Source organism: Tachyglossus aculeatus, chromosome 9 (genome assembly GCF_015852505.1).
Source record: "Tachyglossus aculeatus isolate mTacAcu1 chromosome 9, mTacAcu1.pri, whole genome shotgun sequence".
Taxonomy (NCBI): Eukaryota; Metazoa; Chordata; class Mammalia; order Monotremata; family Tachyglossidae; genus Tachyglossus; species Tachyglossus aculeatus.
The window spans coordinates 65,082,095-65,101,642 of record NC_052074.1 but is presented as its reverse complement, the minus strand read 5'-3'; the positions used below and the strand labels follow the sequence as shown (position 1 = coordinate 65,101,642).

At 47.1% G+C, this 19,548-nt stretch overlaps 1 protein-coding gene across 3 annotated transcripts in view; it reads left to right on the top strand.

The window, feature by feature from the left end:
* The window catches only part of TTL (tubulin tyrosine ligase), a 90,471-nt gene that overhangs the window by 47,781 nt on the left and 23,142 nt on the right, over nt 1–19,548 (top strand). For 2 of the 3 annotated variants that reach the window (XM_038751327.1, XM_038751326.1), the window contains exon 5: nt 11,442–11,711. The exons of the other annotated variant lie outside the window; for it this stretch is intronic. In XM_038751327.1, the coding sequence (XP_038607255.1) occupies nt 11,442–11,711 (270 nt within the window). The remainder of the gene's footprint in view (nt 1–11,441; nt 11,712–19,548) is intronic. 3 annotated transcript variants of the gene reach the window in all.

Below are 19,548 nucleotides of genomic sequence, written 5' to 3'. Positions count from 1 at the left end.
TGTGGCTCAGTTCTGAAAAATCATGGATATCCTGCTTTAAATCCACTCTTCCTTGTAATTTTACTGTCTCAGTGGATTACATTTCCTTCCACCCTCCGTATCCCAGAAAACGGCATTCTTGGTGTTGTCCTTGCCTCTCACCGTCTTTTAATTCTCAAACTCAATCTATGGTCAGATCCTGCCGGTAATAATAATAACAATAATAACAATAATTATAACAATAATGGCATTTGTTAAGCGCTTACTATGTGCAAAGCACTGTTCTAAGCGCTGGTACATCCCAGACCACATCTCTGAGATCTACCAGAAGATCTTGGGAGAAGCAGCGTGGCTCAGTGGAAAGAGCCCGGGCTTTGGAGTCAGAGGTCATGGGTTCAAATCCCGGCTCCGCCACTTGTCAGCTGTGTGACTTCGGGCAAGTCACTTCATTTCTCTGGGCCTCAGTTACCTCGCCTGTAAAATGGGGATGAAGACTGTGAGCCCCCCCGGGACAACCTGATCACCTTGTAACGTCCCCAGCGCTTAAAACAGTGCTTTGGACGTAGTAAGCGCTTAATACATGCCATTACTATTATTATTATTATTATTACCACTTCTTCTCTTTGCAAACAGTTACCATCTTGTCCCAAGCTCTGGTCACATTGCAGCTTTTTTCAGTTTCCTCCTTGTCCTCTCTGCTTCCAATCTCTCCCCTTTGTAGTCTGTACTACACATTGCTGCACAGATCATCTTCTTGAAGCCTCGTGGAGAAGCAGCATGGTGTATTGGGTAGAGCACAGGCCTGAGAGCAGGAGATTATGGGTTCTAATCCCGGCGGCTGTGTGACCTTGGGCAGGTCACTTCACTTCTCTGGGCCTCAGTTCCCTCATCTGGAAAATGGGGATTGAGACTGTAAGCCCCATGTGGGACTCAGCTTGTACTTCCCAAGTGCTTAGTACAGTGCTCTGCACACAGTAAGCGCTCAGTAAATATGATTGAGTTGAATTGACAGGGACTGTGTCCAACCTGATTACCTTATATCTGCCCCAGCGCTTAGAACGGTGCTTGGCACATAGTAAGCGCATAACAAATACCATAATAATAATAATAATTATTATTATACATTTCTTCTCTCCTCTCATCCCTCCACTGGCTTCCCTTAACTCTCTGCGTCAAGTAAAAACCCCTCACGGTCAACTTGCAATGCTCTCCACCTTCATGCCCCATTTTACCTATCTGTTCTCCTCGCCTGTTATTCTCCAACACTCTTGCTTCATTCCTCAAAAATCTCCAGTGGCTACCAATCAATCTGCGCATCAGGCAGAAACTCCTCACCCTGGGCTTCAAGGCTCTCCATCCCCTCGCCCCCCTCCTACCTCACCTCCCTTCTCTCCTTCTCCAGCCCAGCCCGCACCCTCCGCTCCTCCGCCGCTAATCTCCTCACCGTACCTCGTTCTCGCCTGTCCCGCCATCGACCCCCGGCCCACGTCCTCCCCCGGGCCTGGAATGCCCTCCCTCTGCCCCTCCGCCAAGCTAGCTCTCTTCCTCCCTTCAAGGCCCTGCTGAGAGCTCACCTCCTCCAGGAGGCCTTCCCAGACTGAGCCCCTTCCTTCCTCTCCCCCTCGTCCCCCTCTCCATCCCCCCCATCTTACCTCCTTCCCTTCCCCACAGCACCTGTATATATGTATATATGTTTGTACATATTTTTTACTCTATTTATTTATTTATTTTATTTGTACATATCTATTCTATTTATTTTATTTTGTTAGTATGTTTGGTTTTGTTCTCTGTCTCCCCTTTTTAGACTGTGAACCCACTGTTGGGTAGGGACTGTCTCTATATGTTGCCAATTTGTACTTCCCAAGTGCTTAGTACAGTGCTCTGCACATAGTAAGCGCTCAATAAATACGATTGATGATAACGATGATTTCTCCCCAGCTAAACTAAGTGTATCTCACTCTCAACTCTCTTCCTTCTCTTCATTTTCTCCAAATTGTAACGCTCTACGTCCCCAAATCTTGCAGACCTCAACTTTCCCCGTGTTCAAAGTTCTTCTCTGGCTAGTTTCCAGAAGCTTAGGTCATAATAATAATAATAATAATGTGTGGTATTTATTAAACTCTTAATATGTGCCAAGCACTCTTCTAAGCACTGGGGAAGATAAAAAATAGTCGGGTTAGTCAATCAGTAGTGTTTATTGAGTTCTTAGTCTGTGCAGAACACTCTACTAATTGCTTGGTGGATAATACAGTAGGATTAGTATTCCTTCCCCTCCCCACAGCATCTGTATATATGTTTATACAGATTTGTTACTGTATTTGTTTTACTCGTACATATTTACTATTCTATTTATTTTGTTAATGATGTGCATCCAGCTTTGTTCAGACGACTTAACACCTGTCCACATGCTTTGTTTTGTTGTCTGTCTCCCACTTCTAGACTGTGAGCCCATTGTTGGGGAAGGACCATCTCTATATGTTGCCAACTTGTACTTCCCAGGCGCTTAGTACAGTGCTCTGCACACAGTAAGCGCTCAATAAATACGATTGAATGAATGAATGAATGAGCAGCTGCTCTGCCTGCCTTCAAGGAGCTTTTAATCTAATCTGTGAGGCAGATACTAAAATAAGTTACAGAAAGGGGAAGCAACAGAGCTGAAAGATGTGTACAGAAATGGTATTGGGGGCCTGGTTAACAGGTGAGGACTCGAGGTGATGCCGAATTGTTGAAATGGCATTGGGGAGGATAGGGAAGGGAAACGAGAGGCTAATCAGAGAAGGCCTTGTAGAGGAAGGATGGTTTTAGAAAGGGGTTGAAGATGGAGAGAGCAGTGATCTGCTGGTTGTAAACTGCTGGGGGGAGGAAGGATAATAATAATAATGATGGCATTTATTAAGCGCTCACTATGTGCAAAGCACTATTCTAAGCGCTGGGGAGGTTACAAGGTGATCCGGTTGCCCCACGGGGGGCTCACGGTCTTCATCCCCATTTTCCAGATGAGGTCACTGAGGCCCAGAGAAGTGAAGCGACTTGCCCACAGTCACACAGCTGACAAGTGGCGGAGCCGGGATTTGAACCCATGACCCCTGACTCCCAAGCCCGGGCTCTTTCCACTGAGCCACGCAGGATGGGGTCAGTGGTGCGGCAGTGAAAGTGAGGCATAATGAATAGGTTGGTTTTAGAGGAGTAAAGTGAGCAGGCTGGGTTGTAGTGGAAGAGGAGCAAAGAGAGGAAGGAGAGAGAGAGCGCTGTTGGAATGCCTCACACCCAGTGGTGAGGAGTTTCTGCCTGATGCGGAGATAGATGGACAATCACTGGAGGTTTTTGAACAGTGGAAACACATGCAGAGAACGATGCTGTAGAAAAATGACCTGGGCAAGAGAGAGAAATGTGGACCAGAGAGGAGACTCTGGAGCTAGAGAGGTCAGTGAGAAGGCAGGTGCAGTAGTGGAGTTGAAATATGACAAATGCTTGGATCTGTGTGGTAGCATTTTGGATAATAATAATAATGATGATGGCATTTATTAAGCGCTTACTATGTGCAAAGCACTGTTCTAAGCCCCGGGGAGGTTACAAGGTGATCAGGTTGTCCCTCGGGGGGCTCACAGTCTTCATCCCCATTTTACAGAGGAGGTCACTGAGGCCCAGAGAAGTGAAGCGACTTGCCCAAAGTCACACAGCTGACAGTTGGCGGAGCCGGCATTTGAACCCTTGACCTCTGACTCCAAAGCCCGGGCTCTTTCCACTGAGCCACGCTGCTTCTCAGCGTGGATGGACAGGATGGACAGGAAGGAGCAGATTCTGGTGATGCTGTGGACAAAGAACTGGCCAGATTCGGTGACTGAACATGTGGACTAAAAGAGAGAGGAGTCAAGGATGTTATGTTGCCAACTTGTACTTCCCAAGCACTTAGTACAGTGCTCTGCACACAGTAAGCGCTCAATAAATATGATTTAATGAATGAACTGAATGAAAAGGATAGTGCCAAGGATGCAGACTTGTGAAGTGGGACGCGTGGGGATACTTACCATCCCTCTCCCCCATATCACTTAGGCACGTACCTTTGAACTCTTTGCGATCGATCAACGCGTCGATAGTATTTATTGAGTGCTTACTGTGTGCTGAACATTGCATTAAGTGCTTGGGAAAGTGCAATAACGTAAGTAGGTATGTCCCTGTCCCACAAAGACAGGCATTAAAATAAATTGCAGGTAGCGAAAGTAACAAAGTATAAGGATCTGTACATAGGTGCGTGAAGGTTGGGATTGGGGGAATACTTAAGTGCCTGGGGGTACAGAATTAAATACATGTGATGCAGTGGAGTTTGAAAATAGGGAGATGAGAGATTAGTCAGGGATGGCTTCTTGGAGAAGATGTGATTTACGTAGGGTTTTGAAGAAGCGAAGAGAAGTGGTCGGTCGGATATAAAGAGGGAGGGAATTCCCAGCAGGAAGAAGGATGTGAGCAAGTGATTGATGGTGAAAGAGATGAAAGCGAGGCTCAATAATTAGATTGGCTTTGAAGGAGTGCAGTGTTTGAGTTGAGTTGAAGTAGGAGAGGAGCGAGGATAGGTCAAGGGGAAGAGAGGAGTTTCTGCTGGCTGGATGGACAACCATCGAAGGCACTTGGGGAGTGGAGAGATGGGTACGGAATGAGGTTTTAGTCAAATACGGTCATCAGTGTGAACTGTGGACTGCAGAAGGGAGAGCTCGGAAGTAAGGTGGTCTGCAAGAAGACTGATGCAATCATTGGACAACCATCAAAGGCACTTGAGGAGTGGAGAGATGGATACGTTATGAGATTTTAGTAAAATATTGGCATCAGTGTGAACTGTGTCCTGCAGAAGGGAACGCTCGGAAGTAAGGCGGTCTGCAAGAAGGCTGATGCAATAATTGGATAACCACTGAAGGCACATGAGGAGTGGAGAGATGGGTCGGAATGAGATTTTAGTAAAATACGGGCATCAGTGTGAACTGTGGACTGCAGAAGGGAGAGCTCGGAAGTAAGGCGGTCTGCAAGAAGGCTGATGCAGTCATTGAGTTAAGGTATGGCAAGTACTTTGCCAGACTTTGCCAGTACTTTTCTAGACTGTGAGCCCACTGTTGGGTAGGGACCGTCTCTATATGTTGCCAACTTGTACTTCCCAAGCACTTAGTACAGTGCTCTGCACACAGTAAGCGCTCAATAAATATGTTTGAATGAATGAATGAATGAGTACTTGAATCAGTGAGGTGATATTTTGGATGGAAATGAAGGGGTGGATTCTGCAGATGTGAAGAAAATTTGGTGACTGAATGTGAGGGTTGAAAGAGAGAGAGAGGAGTCATGGGTTTTGCCAAGTTTACAGGCTTGCTAAGGTGGGGAGGATGGTAGTGTTGTCAGCAGCGATGGGAGAGTTGCTGGGGAAAAGAGGGTTTGAGCGGCAAAATGAGTTCGGTTTTGGAGATGTAGACTTTGAGATGTTGGCGGGACATCCGAGAAAAGATGTCCTTGAAGGTGGGAGAAATTGTGAGACTGCGGGGAAGGAGAGAGGTCGGGGCTTTAGGGGTAGATTAGGGATTCCTCCGTGTAGATATAATAGTAATAATAATAATGATTATGGTATTTGTTAAGCGCTTACTATGTGCAAAGCACTGTTGAAGTTGTGGTAGCGGATGAGTTTCCCAAGGAAGTGAGTGTAAATGAAGAATAAGAGGACCCAGTCTTGAGAGACTCGTAGTCAGGGGTTGGGAGGCAGAGGGGGAGCTGATGAAAGAGACTTAAAGGAAGCGGCCAGAGAGATAGAGGGAGAACCAGGAGACATTCAGTGTCAGCGAAGCCATGCTGAGATAATATTTCCAGGAGAAAGGGGTGGTCCTCAGTGTCTAGTGAGAGAAGCAGCCTGGCGTAGCGGATACAACACAGGCGTGGGAGTCCTAAGGTCCTGAGTTCTAATCCCAGCTCTGCCACTTGTCTGCTGTGTGACCTTGGGGAAGTCACTTCTCTTCTCTGTGCCTCAGTGACCTCATCTGTAAAATGGGGATGAAGACTGGGAGCCCCACGTGGGACAGGGATTGTGTCCGATCCAACTGTGTCCATTTAGTTCGGTGCCTGGAACAAAGTAAGCACTTAACAAATGCAGGAATGATAGCCGTAATAAATCAGCGAGGATTAGGATAACGTTGAGTTCATTGGACTTGATAAGGAAGAGATCATTGATGACCTCTGTTGTTTCTCCTTCCATTATTTTGTTTTAGTTTCTTTGTCTCCCACTCGATTGAAGCTCATTGAGGGCAGGGATCATGTCCACTAACTATTGTACTGCATGTAGTATAATGCTTTGCAAAGAATAAGTACTGATGGATTTTATTGATTTGAATGGTTGATTTTATCTGTATTTTTCTTCTTAGCCTTGCTCCCATATTCTATTAATAATAATAATAATAATGATGGTATTTGTTAAGCGCTTACTATGTGCCAGACACTGTACTAAGCACTGGGTAGTATGTGTCCATTCAGTTGGAACTTTAACATAATTTGCTAGAAAGCTCTTAGAGCTGTGCAGATATGTATTCTTGGCAAGAGGCTGTCAACCTGTCTCCTGTTATCAACCAACTGTTGTTTGAGGTTACAGTTTGGGAGACTTTGGAGACTGCAGGCTTATTTAGATACCATACTCTTCTGCTGACCTGCTTAATTTCAACAGTTTGCCATCCTAGTTATCATCATCGTGTATTCTTAACTTTCTCCTAACCCATTTTGGCCTTCTTCTCCATGAATTTATCTGAACTCCTCTTTAACCTGTGGAAATGAATTCTACCCACTGGAAAAATGATAAAAATCATAATGAAAATATCTGTTAGGCACATACTACGTACAAAGCTCTGGGATAAATACAGACGGATCAGACAGAGTCCCTGGTCCACACGGGACTCATGTCCAAGATGTTGGGATAACTGGTATTTACTTCCAGTTTTACAGATGAGGAGACAGGCGTGGAGAAAATAAAAGACTTCCTTAAGGTCACAGGGCAAACAAGTAGTGGATTAGAACTTGTCGCTTAACTTCCAAGGCTGTGCTTTTTCCACTAGGCCGTGTGGTTTCACATGAGTGACGAACCGATCCATTCCTAGATCAGTTAGATAGTACCACTCATTCATTCAATCTTGTTTATTGAGCACTTTCTGTGTGCAGAGCACTGTACTAAGCGCTTGGAAAGTTCAATTTGGCAACAAATCCCTACCCAACAACAGGCTCACAGTCTAGAACAGGGTGGGGAGATAAGACAACAAAACAAAAGAAGTAGACAGGCATCTATAGCATCAATGTAAATAAATAGGATTATAGATATATGCACATCATTAATAAAATAAATAGAATAAAATGTGTACAAGTTCTGTGGGGCGGGGAGATGGTAGAGCAGGGGGAGGGAGTCGGTGAGGGGGAGGGGAGAAGGAGCAGAGGAAAGGGGGGCTCAGTCTGGGAAGGCCTCCTGGAGGAGGTGAGCTCTCAGTAGTGCTCTGAAGGGGGGAAGAGAGCTAGTTTGGTGGATTTGAGGAGGGAGGGCATTCCAGGCCAGAGGTAGGACGTGGGCCAGGGGTTGATGGTGGGAACATCGCAAGATCCGCCCTTTCCTCTCCATCCAAACCGCTGCCTTGTTGGTTCAGTCTCTCATCCTATCCCGACTGGACTACTGCATCAGCCTCCTTTCTGATCTCCCATCCTCCTGTCTCTTCCCACTTCAGTCTATATTTCACGCTGCTGCCCTGATCATCTTTGTGCAGAAAGGCTCTGGGCATATCACTTCTCTCCTCAAAAATCTCCAGTGGCTGCCTGTCAATCTACGAATCCAGCAAAAACTCCTCACCCTCGGCTTCAAGGCTGTCCATCCCCTCGCCCTCTCCTACCTCACCTCCCTTCTCTCCTTCTCCAGCCCAGCCCGCACCCTCCCCTCCTCTGACGCCGCTAACCTCCTCACCGTGCCTCGTTCTCGCCTGTCCCGCTGTCGACCCCCGGCCCACGTCCTCCCCCTGGCCCGGAATGCCCTCCCTCCGCACATCCACCAAGCTGGCTCCCTTCCTCCCTTCAAAGCCCTACTGAGAACTCACCTTCTCCAGGATGCCTTCCCAGACTGATCCCCCTTTTTCCTCTCCTCCTCCCCATCCCCCCTGCCCTACTTCCTTCCCCTCTCCACAGCACTTGTATATATTTGTACATATTTACCACTCTATTTATTTTACTTATTACTACTCTATTTTATTAATGCTGTGCATGTAGCTACAATTCTATTTATTTGGATGGTTCTGACACCTGTCTACATGTTTTGTCTTGTTGTCTGTCTCCCCCATCTAGACTGTGACCCCATTGTTGGGTAGGGACCATCTCTCTGTGTTACCGACTTCTACTTCCCAAGCGCTTAGTACAGGGCTCTGCTCACAGTAAACGCTCAATAAATGCAATTGAATGAATGAATGACAAGCGAGAATGAGGCCCAGTGGGGCGGTTAGCACCAGAGGAGCGGAGGATGCGGGCTGGGCTGTAGAAGGAGAGAAGGGAGGTGAGGTAAGAGAGGGTGAGGTGATGGAGAGTTTTGAAGCCAATAATGAGTTTTTCCAGGGTGTCATTCCACCGAAAAGCACTCTGCCTGAATCAATCAATCAATTAATGGTATTTATTGAGTACCGCCTCTGTGCAGAACACTGTACTAAGCGTTTGGGAGAGTACAGTACAACAGAGTAGCTAGACATGTCCTCTGCCCAGGAGGAGCTTACAGTCTAGAAGGGGAGACAGACTTTTAAATAGATTCTGGACATTTACCTATGTGCTGTTGAGCCGAGGAACTTGCACTTCCCAAGCAACTTGTACTTCCCAAGCGCTTAGTACAGCGCTCTGCACACAGTAAGCGCTCAATAAATATGATGGAATGAATGACTCAGGGTGAGGTGAATATCAAGTGATTAAAAAGTACGGCTCCAAGGGCCTGGGTGACACAGAAGGGAGGGGGATTGTCAGGGAAGGCTTCTTAGGGGCAACGTGATTTTAATAAGGCTCTGAGGGTGAGGAGAATGGTGGTCTGGGGCCAGGGTTCATTGGCGAGATAGGTGACGTTGAGGTACAGTGAGTAGTTTGGCATTAGAGGATCACACATTTAGGGCGCAACGTCACAGTTCCTGACCCAGAGCTCCCATCAGCCCTGCTCCTCCAGCTGGGCTCCATCTCCAAAGAGCACCAGCGGGCTTGCCCTCGAACCCAGACCTCCAAAAATGGAGACTGGAACGAGAACCTGTGAAAAGGGAAAAGGCCTCAGAGTGATTGGAGGATCCCTTGGAGGCCATGTTGTTACCCAGGTGGATGACTAGACCCAATCTGGAGCAGTTGCCCAACTCCCCCGGGTCAGCCTGCAGGCCGACGATTTGAAAGCCAATTCTCATGGCGTGCGGAAAGAGATGTCGTGGCGATAATGGCAGAGTAGCCGTGGTTAAGGATTCAGAGAAAATTCTGGCCCAGGAACCAGAATATAATTGAGGTTGGGAGGCTGGAGGGGAGCGCTTCAGTGGGGGGCAAGATGGAGAGGAAAGAAGTGCGGGCTTTCCAACCATTGGGGAGAGCCCTAGAACGAGTTCGTTTATTCATTCAATCATATTTATTGAGTGCTTACTGTGTGCAGAGCACTGTACTAAGCATCTGGGAGAGTACAGTCAAGCAATAAACGATAAACACATTCCTTGCCACAGTGAACTTACAGTCTAGAGACAAGCTTACAGTGAGAAAGAAGGTGGAAAATCATTCATTTCATTCAATCGTATTTATTGAGCGCTTACTGTATGCAGAGCACTGTACTAAGTGCTTGGGAAGTACAAGTTGGCAACTTATAGAGACAGTCCCTACCCAACAGTGGGCTCACAGTCTAGAAGGGGGAGACAGACAACAAAACAAAACATATTAACAAAATAAAATAAATAGAATAAATATGTACAAATAAAATAAATAGAGTAATAAATACATACAAACATATATACATATATACAGGTGCTGTGGGGAGGGGAAGGAGGTAAGGCGGGGGAATGGAGAGGGGGAGGAGGGGGAGAGGAAGGAGGGGGTTCAGTCTGGGAAGGCCTCCTGGAGGAGGTGAGCTCTCAGTAGGGCCTTGAAGGGAGGAAGAGAACCATCTTGGCGGATGTGCAGAGGGAGGGCATTCCAGGCCAGGGGGATGACGTGGGCCTGGGGTCGACGGCGGGACAGGCGAGAACGAGGCCCGGTGAGATTAGCAGTAGAGGAGCAGAGGGTGCGGGGTGGGCTGTAGGAGGAGAGAAGGGAGGTGAGGTAGGAGGGGACGATGTGATGGACAGCCTTGAAGCCGAGTATGAGGAGTTTCTGCCTGATGCCTAGGTTGATTGGTAGTCACTGGAGATTTTTGAGGAGGGGAGTAACATGCCCAGAGCGTTTCTGGACAAAGACAATCCGGGCAGCGGCGTGAAGTATGGATTGAAGAGGGGAGAGACAGGAGGATGGGAGATTGGAGATGAGGCTGATACAGTAGTCCAGATGGGATAGGATGAGAGCTTGAACGAGCAGGGTAGCGGTTTGGATGGAGAGGAAAGGGCGGAACTTGGCAATGTTGCGGAGGTGAGACCGGCAGGTTTTGGTGACGGTTTGGATGTGAGGGGTGAACGAGAGAGCGAGTTGAGGATGACACCTAGGTTGCAGGCTTGTGAGACGGGAAGGATGGTAGTGCTGTCAACAGTGATGGGAAAGTCAGGGAGAGGGCAGTGTTTGGGAGGGAAGACAAGGAGTTCAGTCTCGGACATGTTGAGTTTTAGGTGGCGGGCAGACATCCAGATGGAGATGTCCTGAAGGCAGGAGGAGATGAGAGCCTGGAGGGAGGGAGAGCAGGGGCAGAGATGTAGATTTGGGTGCCATCAGCATAGAGATGATAGTTGAAGCCGTGGGAGCGAATGAGGTCACCAAGGGAGTGAGTGTAGAGTCACTGATGGTTCCCATTGAAGTTAACAAACTGACACCAAATACAGTCCCCAAATATTCTCAAAGGGGTCCCTCCTCAGTCGGCTCAGTTATCAGGGTGTCCTTCTAGGGCCTTCACTTTTTGCTCAGTTCAGTTTGGTTCCCTGCCTCTGAGTCAGAGTCTAGATTATTTTTTTCCCCCGCCATGGCTGAAGGTTTAGTTGATTTTGCAGATTGTAGATCGGTGGCTCAGCCTCAGAAACCATCCCCCCTTTTAAAAACTCTTCTCCAGTATTCCAGCTATGTCTCTCTCTGATCTGGCAAACCTTAAAATGGCCAGGCTTATTGTACATCCCTCATTCGTATGTTAGAATCTGGTTCGGCCGGTATGGGAAGTGTGGGCTGTTCAAACGATTGCAAACATATATAAATATATATATGGCTAAAAGCAAGAGCGGGGGAAATAGGTCTCCCAGATTTACTGGTGGGCCGGAGATGGACTGATTTTCTTTGCTTTGCAGGAGCTGGGTTCTAGTCGATCATCAATATAATATCTACCTCTACAGAGAAGGCGTGCTGCGAACCTCTTCAGAACCGTACAGTATCGCCAATTTTCAGGATCAGACCTGCCATTTGACTAATCACTGCATTCAGAAAGAACATTCGAAAAACTACGGAAAGTATGAAGAGGGGAATGAGATGTTCTTTGAGGAGTTCAATCAGTATCTAACAAGTGCTCTGAACATTACCTTGGAAAATAGTATCTTGTTGCAAATCAAACACATAATAAGGTAATTTTATGTCTTTCCAATGACCAGTTTCCGCAGTGGTGAGGTCAGAGATGTTTCGAGAGCCGGGACAATCTTTTGCAGGTAGCTGACCTAACTTAAAGGTCAGAAGCCATGAGTATGAGTCACGATAACCACTCGCCGCCATTGGCGTTCTTTTCGGCCGATAATTTGGTGAAATTCCGAATTCACCCATCTAACAAGTATTATGAATACATATGCTTCTTAAATGTCCTGTCCCCCTAATTTTTTCCACCTACTTTGTGTTTTCCTGGGAGAAGTGAGCAGGAATCCCAACAAGGATGTCAGGGGTGACAGGCTGCGTTCGGTCAAAGCCGAGAAAAACACCCTGGAATGCCCTGTGTTTTTTTCTTGCAGACCACCATTCTCCTCACCCTCAGAGCCTTATTAAAATCACGTTGCCTCTAAGAAGCCTTCCCTGACAATCCCTCTCCCTTGGGATTTAAATTGCTCTGGAGCGAAACTCCCCCAGTCAAGAAATGTTAAATTTGGCTAAAATCCCGAAGCACTCATAGACCGGTGGTGCATGCAGTGTGGTTCGTTCTGAAGCTACAGCAAATTGCAGTTGCTCTAATCTAGTGTATTCCTTTGTAGCCTCCTTCCTAACAGAGAGAGGCAAATCCAGACTGATTAATAAAGATATAAGCATCAGCTTCAACAGTATTGACCGGATACTGGCTTTGTGCAAAGCACTAAACTAAGAAAAATCAATACAGTCCTGACCTTTAGGACTTTGCAGTCTGAAGGAGGAGGTTATCTCCTGGGGAGAAACAGCATGATTTAGTGGAAAGAGCACAAGTCGCAGAGTCCGAGGACCTGGGTTCCAATCCGGCTCACCACTGTGTGACCTTGGGAGAGTCAGTTCTCCGTGCCTCAGTCACCTCATCTGTAAAATGGGGATTAAGACTGCGTGCCCCACGTGGGAAAAGGACTGTGTGTAACCTGATTATGTTGTATCTGCCCAGGGCTTAGTACAAAGTGTGGCACATAGTAAGCATTAACAAATAGAGAGAAAAAGAGACAGTAGACTAAGTTGATGAATGCACCATTGGCCAACGTGTGAGAATGCGTGTTTTCCCATCTTCTTTATTGACTGATTGATTCAAACCCTCCTAAAAAGCCAGCTCCTCCATCTTCCTAGTTTGGCCCACCTTATGCATTATGTATGTATTCACTTTTGTTGGGGTCCTTTCTTTAAATGTTCTCCGTCTTCTGTCCATCCTGTGTGGCAATGTGCGGCCACATTCCTGGTGTTTCTGGAAGGAGGTTACTTTGGGAGGATCAAAGCACTTAAGCTGGGCGTTGCTATGGGAGAAGACATAATAATAAAAATAATAATGGTATTTGTTAAGCGCTTACTATGTGCAAAGCACTGTTCTAAGCACTGGGGAGGTTACAGGGTGATCAGGTTGTCTCACGGGGGGCTCACAGTCTTAATCTCCATTTTGCAGATGAGGGAACTGAGGCCCAGAGAAGTGAAGTGACTTGCCCAAAATCACACAGCTGACAGTTGACGGAGCCGGGATTTGAACCTGTGACCTCCGACTCCAAAGCCCGGGCTCTTTCCACTGAGCCACGCTGCTTCCGGAGAGTCCTGAAGCCAGGAGTTTTTGTTTAATGTAAGCAGCAGTGGGTAGCCATTGGAAGTTCTTTAGGAGATAAATGTTATATTCCGGATGGCATTTTAGAAAGATGAAATATGCAACCATTTGTAAGAGACTCAAGAGGGGAATGACTTAAAGGCATGCGATGAAAGTTGTATCAAGCAGATAGTAATAAAGGTGGAGAGCACCGAGAGGATGCGTGAAACATTTAGGGGGAAAGACCAGCCGGACTTAGACTGAATTCGAGTGGTAAAAGACAGTGAGGGGGGAAAGATACAAGCGGAACCGTCACGACATATAAAATCCCGAGATAAGCCGTTCGCTAAATGCTGGCACAGCCCAAGATCTTTAGGCCCTGCCCAACGCTGTGACATCTGCATTTAGTTTCCAGGATTTTGAATGATGCTCGAAATCTGCTGAGGCGGAAAAGTTTCCCTGAGGCAAAAGTGTATTCTAACACCTGAATCCAGCATTCTTGTTCCATCCTCCAGCGTGACACCGTATGGAATAAATCGAACGGGATCAGGGCCGCTACCCGGCCCTGATTTTTCCCACTGGTGAAGGGGCATGATCTTTGGATTCCCTCTTTGTCGGTGATGAGACTGAAGCTCTCGTCATCCTTCAGAGGCATCATGAGAAGAGAAGCAGCGTGGCTCAGTGGAAAGAGCACGGGCTTGGGAGGTAGAGGTCATGGGTTCAAATGCCGGCTCCACCAATTATCAGCTGTGTGACTTTGGGCAAGTCACTTAACTTCTCTGGGCCTCAGTTCCCTCATCTGGAAAATGGGGATGAAGACTGTGAGCCCCCCGTGGGACAACCTGATCACCTTGTAACCTCCCCAGCGCTTAGAACAGTGCTTTGCACATAGTAAACGCTTAATAAATGCCATTATTAGTATTATTATTATCATGGTGGAAAGTCCTGGGCCACATAATGTAGAAGTGTATGGCTTTCTGACTGTCTGAATACCATGACTCCCTATTGCTTTCTCCATCCTCTTCCTCATGTTTAATTTGGTTTGCAAAGCCAAGGCTCGGGTTTTTGAAAGTGTTTTCGTTTTGTTTTTGGTATTTGTTAAGCATTTACTGTGGGCCAGGCACTGAACTGAGTGCTGCGTTGAGAACAACCTAATCAGGTTGGACGCAGTCCATGTCCCGTATGGGACTCGGTCTTCATCCCCATTTCACAGATAAGGTAACTGTGTCACAGAGAAGCGAAGTGACTTATCCAAGGTCACGCAGCAGACAGGTGGCAGAATGGCGATTAGAACCCAGGTCCTTCCGACTCCCATGTTCCATGGCTCAGTGGAAAGAGCCCAGGCTTTGGAGTCAGAGGTCATGGGTTCCAATCCCGGCTCCACCAACTGTCAGCAGTGTGACTTTGGGCAAGTCACTTCTCTTCTCTGTGCCTCAGTTACCTCATCTGGAAAATGGGGATTAAGACTGTGAGCCCCCCGTGGTATAACCTGATTACCTTGTACTTAACCCAGCACTTGGAGTGGTGCTTGGCACCTAGTAAGCGCTTAATAAATACTACCATTATTATTATTAAATCATTTTTCTCTCAAAATAATTTTCACAGACTTCACTCAGGCATTTGGCCCAGCCCACCACCAGCAGAGCTCTAGAGGAGTTACTCTTTTTACCCTGTTTTTAGATTGTAAACTCCTCGTAGGGGAACACGCCTACCGACTCTGCTGCACTTTCCCAAGCACTTTGCACAGCGTTCTGCACGCAATTTGGCACTCAGTAAATACCATTGATCGATCAATTGCCACAAGATGCTGCTAGTGTAGTAGACTTTTGATTTCCGAGTCATTTGCATTGAACCCATTTTGGGGTTTTCTCTTGGCGAGACCCACTGTACCTCTGTGTATAATAATGATGGCATTTATTAAGCGCCTACTATGTGCAAAGCACAGTTCTAAGCGCTGGGGAGGTTACAAGGAGATCAGGTCGTCCCCCCGGGGGGCTCCCAGTCTTCATCCCCATTTTACAGATGAGGGAACTGAGGCCCAGAGAAGTGAAGTGACTTGCCCAAAGTCACACAGCTGACCCTTGACCTCTGACTCCAAAGCCTGGGCTCTTTCCACTGAGCCACACTGTGTACGTTGGCGATTGCCGTTTGATTATCTATTGTAGGAGGGCTACTGTGATAATGCTTCAGAGTTGCTTGTGGCTGTCTCCCTCTTCCAGGAGCCAATTATTTGGGTGGTTTAATGGTTTGGCGGCCAGTTAATTTGTGTCGCCGTAGTTCTAAGGACGTTTTGATCGGGGGGCGTATGAGACGATGGGCCATGCAACATTCTGCCCCGTGCATGGCTGCTGTGATCTGAACGTCTTCGAGGTGAGGTCTTTCTGCTGCAGAAGGGTGTAATCAATAAGATGCCACTGGCTAGACTGGAGATGCACCCGGGATCTTTTCCTTCGCTTGGTAGGTGGGCTTGTAACTGTGAGGTGGCAGCAAATGAAGACCACTGTGTGTGGACATCACTTCAAACTCTGGCGTTGAAATTGACCACCATGCTTAATTTCCCTGGCCTTGGCATGCCTGCAATGTTTGTCTAAATCTCCCTAGAAGCTTTCTTTCCTTTTCGTTGCAGTTAGTCGTTTTGGAGGCAGAAGTGCTTTTATTTCAGGGGAAGGAAAAGTGCCAACATTTATACCCCTGGCCAGATCAGGGAGGCTGGATATAGTGACTGATATCTAACTCCTGAGCAGCATCATCATTATTATTATTATTATTATTTATTGAGCATTTGCTATGTACAGAGCACTGTACTAAGCACTTGAGAGAGTAAACGAGAGAAAAGTTTGTGTTTTGGGGTTCAGGAGGAGGGATCCCCTCATGTGTCCTCTTTGGAAGCCAGGCCAGTGCCCTGGCAGGGGGGGAAAATCCCGTGGCTCCCAGGGGGTTATTTATTTTATTTGTACATATTTATTCTATTTATTTTCTTTTGTTAATATGTTTTGTTTTGTTGTCTGTCTCCCCCTTCTAGACTGTGAGCCCGCTGCTGGGTAGGGAACGTCTCTATATGTTGCCAACTTGTACTTCCCAAGCGCATAGTAAGCGCTCAATAAATACGATTGAATGAATGAATGAATTCTGAAGGAGGAAGATCTCTCCAAGAGAAAGTGTCCCCAGATCCTACTTCTGGGAGCTGCCCTTCGTCGGATAGGCTAGTCTTACTCAGTGCTGCTTTATCGACTCCATATCTGGTCGGTTCTCGCTCTTATGGAGCTGTTCTTCTAATAATAACAATAATAATAATAATAATAATAATAATAACATTTATTAAGCGCTTACTATGTGCAAAGCGCCGTTCTTCTTGTAGGCCGATGCCTGCTTCTGTCATCATGGAGCATCCTGACGTTCCACAATAGTGGTTTTCTTAGTTTGAGCCTTTGTTTCCCCGCTGGTTTTGGCACCCCAGATATATACGGCTCGCCAGTTGCAGTTTCCCGGTGGGCTGGGTTTGGTTAAGACAGGCGTTTTTCAAGGTGCTTTTTCTATTCAGAGTGAGCCACGCACTCCTAAATAGAGTTAGGGAAAGCAGCGCGGCTTAGTAGAAAGGGCTTGGGAGTCAGAGGACGTGGGTTCGGATCCCGCCTCCGCCACCTGTCTGCCGTGTGACCTTGGGCAAGCCACTCAACTTCTCTGTGCCTCAGTTACCTCATCTCTAAATTAGGGGTTAAGGCCGTGAGCCCCACGCGGGACAGCCTGCTTACCTTGTATCTACCCCAGTGCGTAGATACAGAGTAAGCGCTTAACAAATATCATCATTATTATTAGGGTTGCTGAGACAACCAATATCCTGGACCACCTAGGACTTATTTGAGCGCGAGTTTGAGGCATCCTGCTGTCAGTGTGATATGGCACTTGAGTAGTCTTCATACATGGGTGATGGTTGAAAAAAAAAATCTTCAGCCTCCACATCTCTCCGTTAGCCCAGGAAATGAAGGCTTCTGGAAAGACATGATCCTTGCCTCCCTGTTTTAGCTTTCTGGCTTAAATCGAGTAAGTAGAGTGAGGAGATTTTGCTCTTTTCCATTCCGTTATAAAACCGGCTCTTTCATAGCCAATCACCTTTGATCTCCAGTACTTTTTACAGACCAGCGGGGTCTGTATCGAAGAGAGGACAGTTTCCTGGTACAGATCCCGATGATTGGTTCGGTGAATGTGGGTTTCTCACTCGATAACTGTGGATAAACTGGATGAGAACACAGCAGGGTCAGCCGCCATGATTTCCCAGCAAAGATCGCAACGATCGATAGCTATGGATACAGCAGATGTGAGTCTGTCGCTTAGCAGTGATGTGCAGTCCTTATCTCCTGTTGATATGCTGTTCCATGTCCATATTGCACCCATGCCCTAATCAACATTTCAAAATGCATGCCATTGGTTATGAAGCAAGAGAACGTGACTTACTCCATTACTGAAAGCTCCTTGTGGGCAGGGAACGTGTCTGCCAACTCTTTGGTAATATACTCTCCCAAATGCTCTCTTAGGTACTCTGCACACGGTTAGTGCTCAAAAAATAACTCTGATTACTGAAAAGGAACTCAAGGGCATGTTCTACTGCTGGTAATAATAATAATAATGGCATTTATTAAGTGCTATTAAGCGCTTACTACGTGCAAAGCACTGTTCTAAGCACAGTAGAGGTTACAAGATGATCAGGTTGTCCCCCGGGGAGCTCACAGTCTTAATCCCCATTTTGCAGATGAGGTAACTGAGGCACAGAGAAGTGAAGTGACTTGCCCAAAGTCACACAGCTGACAGTCGGCGGAGCCGGGATTTGAACCTATAATAATAGCAATGATGGCATTTATTAAGCACTTACTGTGTGCAAAGCACTGTTCTAAGTCCTGGAAAAGTTACAAGGTGATCAGGTTGTCCCCCGGGGGGCTCATAGTCTTAATCCCCATTTTCCAGATGAGGTAACTGAGGCCCAGAGAAGTGAAATGACTTGCCCAAAGTCACACAGCTGACAATCGGCGGAGCTGGGATTTGAACCTATAATAATAATAATAATGGCATTTATTAAGGGCTTACTGTGTGCAAAGCACTGTTCTAAGCGCTGGAAAGGTTACAGGGTGATCAGGTTGTCCCCCAGAGGCTCACAGTCTTAATCCCCATTTTCCAGATGAGGTAACTGAGGCCCAGAGAAGTGAATTGACTTGCCCAAAGTCACACAGCTGACAATCGGCGGAGCGGGGATTTGAACCCATGACCTCTGACACCACAGCCCGGGCTCTTTCCATGGAGCCACGCTGCTTCTCTTGGGAAATCTCACGTCTTAGAGTCGGCAACAGTAACAGTTCAGCGTCGCCCCATCCTCACTCTCTAACCCTTGTTCAGGGACTTTTCCCCGTGCTTCCCCGGTGTAGATGGATCTTCGGTTAGTCAGTCGTATTTATTGAGTGCTTACCGTGTGCAGAGCACTGTACTAAGTGATCGGGGGAGTCCACTATGACAGTAAACAGCCCCATTCCCTGCCCACAACGAGTCCTAACCAATGGGCCGATCACCGTGAATCTTGGAGTGTGGAGGCCAGGGCAGCTTCTGTTGAGCATTAAGGGGGAATGCGGATGGCAGAGGATCGCGGGAATTAGGAGAGGGTAAGTCGAGGCAGCAGATGTATTCAGGGTATTTGAGTGTGGACAAGAATGGAAGCAGCAGGATTGGGAAATAGCTGCACTGTGTGATGGAATCAAAGTCTGTTTTGTTACATTTGGCTTTTCAATAAGGAGACTTGGGTAACAGTAAGAACTGTGGTATTTATTGAGCACCTATTAAGTGCTTAGTACATAGCTGAGGTAGATTCATTTCAATCGTATCGGACACGGTCGCTGTCCCACATGAGGCTCACAGTCTAAGGGGGAGGGAGAGCAGGCATTTCATCCCCATTTTATTGGTGAGGAAACTGAGGGCCGCACAAGTTGTGGCTTTCCCCAGATCATACTACAGGCAAGTGGCGGAGCCAAGAGCTGAACCCATTTCTCACCTCCCGGTCCTGGATGGGGATTCTGGAGATTCCTCTTCCCCCCAGAATCCCTGCTCCAAACTAGCTGGCTTGGCGGAAAGAATGCGGACTTGGGAGTCAGCGGTCATGGGTTCGAATCCCGGCTCCGCCACTTGTCAGCTGTGTGACCTGGGGCAAGCCACTTAACTTCTCTGGGCCTCAGTGACCTCATCTGTAAAATGGGGATGAA